The 4,406-nt window shown below is 36.8% G+C and overlaps 1 protein-coding gene across 1 annotated transcript; it reads left to right on the top strand.

The window, feature by feature from the left end:
• The first annotated feature begins 473 nt into the window (after positions 1 to 473).
• Positions 474 to 3,267, top strand: NXNL2 (nucleoredoxin-like 2). The gene is made up of 2 exons (XM_009885671.1): positions 474 to 484; positions 3,099 to 3,267. The coding sequence occupies exons 1-2, from the start codon at positions 474 to 476 to the stop codon at positions 3,265 to 3,267; spliced, it is 180 nt and encodes a 59-aa protein (XP_009883973.1).
• The last annotated feature ends 1,139 nt before the right edge of the window (positions 3,268 to 4,406 follow it).

Here is a 4,406-nt window from a genome sequence, read left to right as displayed (position 1 = left end):
GCTTAACAGGTTTTTAAAAGTCAGTTTTGTAAGCGCCTGTACACAGTGATTAAGAAACATTGTCTGCAGAATGGTTCCTGAGACTTCTTTAGGTCCATTCATTTTACGAGTTGTACACAAACATAAGCAGAATTTGTGTGTGCTTTCGTCTGGTTTGATGCAAGCAACCTTCAGCCCAGAAGCTGTGTAAACAAGATGCTCTGCTGGAGTGGATAGGCTATATGTGCATTCCCTTAGGAAAGCAAAGTGTTAGTTTCCAGTTTGCATAGCAAATTACCCTCAGTATCCTACTGTTCTGTCTCTGATTGCCACAATTGTGTTAGCCATCTCAAGCTATTTTATTGTCCACTGAACCAGTAAAATGCATCTTCCACCCATCTTGTTTGTCATACTAGTGGTATGAGGTGGTTGTCTCTTACGTGGTGTCTGCATGAACTTGCTTTGGAATATTTTTTTCTCCCATTTTAGTAGAGATGTCAGAGAGGTCTGTGGGGATTCATGGTTGCTTGCTTTTATTTTGGAATTTACTGAGAAAGCAAGCTTGTTGCTAGAACATATTACTGCTGCTTCTGTAATATTTCCTGCATTATTGGTCAGCCAATGTAATGGCAGAACAGTATCCTTCACCTGTTGATTCTTCTTTTAAGGAAAAATACAGAGGGAAGGATGTGTTTCAGGAAGGCCTTGTCTGGGCCAGTATTTCACTTACATCTTATTTTCTGTATTTTTAAGACTCTTCCTGTTTTTCAGGAAATCATAGAGGATGTCTATATATTAATGTCTTGTATTTTTTAACAACGTTTACAAATCTTTTTTTTTCTACTCAATCAAAATTCTTTGGCATTTGAACCTCACACAGCAGATGTTCTTGCTTGTAGTAATGGTGCTCAGGCATTATGTTTCTGTTTACTGTTTAAGTTTTGTTTTGAGAGTGCTGTTATTCATATGTTGGAAGTTGGCTATTCCATTATTGCTTGTTGTGTCTCTATCCTCTGATTCTTCTAAAGGTGCTTAATTTCTGCTCTCTTTGATATAAGGCAATGCAGGGAAGTAATTTTACATACAACAGATTACATTTGTTTTGGGGAGGTTGTTACTTTAAGCTGACCTACTGCAGTTCAGTTAACCTGTTTTTATACAGGACCACTTCCTCAAAACAGATTACGTTTTTCTGGGATTTCTTTCAGACTTCACAGCTTGCATCTTAGTTGTAGATTTTATGTTCCTCACTTTTTCTGTTAGATACCAGCATGTCTGTCACCGTAGCTTGCATTCCTACAACTAAATTGTGGAATATCACTTGTGAGGACAATGTGCTAGAAGATATTTTCTTTAACTTATGCCTTCCAAAACGAACATTACAAGTTCATTAGCATTTTTTTCATTCATGGCTCTCTAATGTGAACATCTAGTACCATGAATAGATGTGCCAAGGATGACCTGTGAATAGTGTGATGTGTTAGGTAGGTAATAGTTTTCCTGCTTTTTAGGTTAGTTTGAAAATGAGGGGGGAAACACCCTGGTGTGGTTTTAACTTCATGACGGTCAGTCTAAACCCATTTCTCTGCCTGTTGTTTGTATTCAACAAATGGTTTCCTTCTTTCTTTGGACATTAAGTGTTAATGAAAGTAGTATTTTTGCTATTGCTGTGCACTTGGAAAGAACTTGTTTTTGCAGTGTCCTGATGAACACAGCAGGAAACTTCAGACATTCTTTATCTGCTTTTCTTTCTCAGTTGGAGCTGGGGCAGTGAACTGGTTCTGGAGTTCCTGGAAACACTTGAGGCTCCTCCTGTTGAGCAGCACTCTCAACAACTAATTCTGATTTTATCTGATGTCCATTGAGATGTTTAATGAGCTTAGAGATCATTGACTGTATTTTAATTACCTCTGTTGTGAATTAATAAAATTCATGCCAAAAAGTTGTTGTCAGTGCTAGTGATTAAGTCGTAGTCTCAAAATTGTTTTTTCTGGTTTATTTGTGTCCTGAATCTTACTTTCATTCGCAGTGAAGTATCGCCCTTCCAAGTGAGGTCTATTTCTTGTATAGAAGATACTGTCTTGCGATAAAGATAGAACCATGTGCCTTGCTCTTTTCCTCTTCTTTATTTTGTTCTGTAACAAATAATTATGTCATAGCTATTAAAATGTTTTCCTTGGAAATGTTTTCCATCTTGCCATTTCTGTTTCTCAACTGAAATGGCTTACTATGTGGTATTCTTTGATTCTCCGTCCTGTTTTTCCATATTCCTTTTGTATGTCTTACTCATCTCTTCCAACTCATCTATGTAAACAGTGAATTCTATTTTACTGCTTCATGTGGCTGATAGCCTGCTATTCATTCACTTTTGTCTGTGGTGTACAATTAGTATTCGCCCCTTGTTAGTTATTGTGTGCCAGTGTCAGCAAGTATTTTTGTTTCTCTTTGGATGGTTTATTTCTTCTAGGTTTTTCCCTCCCAAATGTTATTTTTATTTCCAGTATTAATATCAATTTTTTCATTTTCCATGTATCTTGAGTTTGATCCCATTAAATTACCATCCTTCAGAAGTCTTTTCTTAGTATTTTTTCCTGAGTTACCTACTCATCAGCTGTTTGAATAGATCCTCATTTTCTTCATGGAAGACGACTGTTTCTATGGGGTTGGCACATTTGAACATATTTGTATGGGAATAAATGTATAATGCTAGTTTAAATGAGATCTTCCTCCTATTCAGTAAAAAAGTACCAGAAGACATCTGTTTATGGCTAGTAAAAGTGAGGTGGAAGGGTGTGTCACACTTTCCTTCCGTGGACCTCCTTGTAGTCTGAGAGTCTGTCTGCCCCTGTGGAGACTAGAGGCAGCAGTGAAGAGCAGTTACAAGAAGGGCTCTGCAACTCTGAACTCTGTGAGCTAAGTTTCACCATGTAAACTCCCAGCTGCAGCCTTGTTCATCTCCCTAATACTACCCAGTGCTCTGCCTCAAGCTCTGAGAAAGCCCAGACACTCATCACTTCTACTCTCACATGCATCCTGACCAGAATAGCCTTCATGAGAGACTAGGAAGTTTCTTAAAATGCTCCCTAATGGTGTGTTTTATTTTTAATTTTTCCCTTCAGTGATCTGAAGAAGAAATACAACATAACAGCAATTCCCAAACTGGTGATTGTGAAACAAACTGGAGAAGTCATTACTGACAAAGGAAGAAAACAGATCAGAGATAAAGGGCTATCCTGTTTTCGGAACTGGCTTGAGGGTGCAGATATCTTTCAGAATTTTTCTAGCTAAAAAGTTTGCAGATGAAAGCAAGACAGGGCTTCATGGAAAACTTTGTAGAGGTCTGAAAAGATTGTTGCCTTCTTCAGAACAAGAAGGGTAAGGCTTATTTATCTTTGCTTGTAAACAAAATTTGTTTTCAACTTGATTAGCTATTACAATAAGTCAGAAAATGCAATTATTGTTTTATTTGTATTGTTCTATCTACTGTTTTCAGTATGAACCAAAGCATTCCTGATAATACTGAAAAACTTAAAGGGGATAGTCTCGTTTAGAGAGTAATGAAGGAGCACTGTGAAATCTATGCAAACAATTACTCTGCAAAATCTGTACAGTAAAAATTATATTTATGCACAAACCTATTTTAATGAATTTTTTCTGATGATTAGCACATATTTATTAAGAAAAGGAAATAGCTTTAATAAATAACTCTTTGAAGTATATGTCTAATGTGTCTTCCTTATGTATTTTAACAAGCTAATCAGAAAATGTAATGACTTTGAAGTGGTACACACTTGTTTGTCAGTACTGAAGAAATACTTTTCTGTGGTTTTATTTTACTTTGTGTGGGGTTTACTTGAGTTTGGCTGAGTTTTCCTTACCCCTGGATTTTTAAACTTGGTACTGTAAGCTAAGTTGTTATCTTCCAAGTTAATGTCAGGTCTGAGAAGCAAGCATTTCCCATCTCCTTTTTTTTGTCAAAGCGAGTAGAAGCTAACATCAAAAATGATACCAGCTCTATACAATGAGTGCTCATGTTACATCTAAAGTACAGCCTGGTTTGCCTGTATTCTCCATCAGTTGTTGCATTGAGATTTGATAGCCAGTCTTCATGACTGGAGTCCCAGGCCAAACATCAACGCAACTGGTGAGCTAAAGAAACGCTTCTTATGCAAAGAATTCATTGATTAGAATTTAAAGGCTTTAAGAGGATTATTATTAGTCCAGTTATTAGCACTTAATGTTACAAACACTTCAGGTCCAGATCACTCAATTATTACAAGTAATTCCCAATAAAGATACAGTTAAAACCGATACACATTAACTTTTCAGTTCTGTTATGTTCACCTTTCCTCTTGGCTCTAATGTTAATGGTGTTTTCCTGAAGATGATGACTTGCCTCCAACTGCAATGTGTGCTGCTGAGCACAA

The sequence above is a fragment of the Charadrius vociferus genome, unplaced genomic scaffold (genome assembly GCF_000708025.1).
Source record: "Charadrius vociferus isolate BGI_N301 unplaced genomic scaffold, ASM70802v2 scaffold305, whole genome shotgun sequence".
Lineage (NCBI taxonomy): Eukaryota > Metazoa > Chordata > Aves > Charadriiformes > Charadriidae > Charadrius > Charadrius vociferus.
The sequence above is the reverse complement of the archived record's forward strand: the minus strand, read 5'-3'. Positions and strand labels throughout refer to the sequence as shown.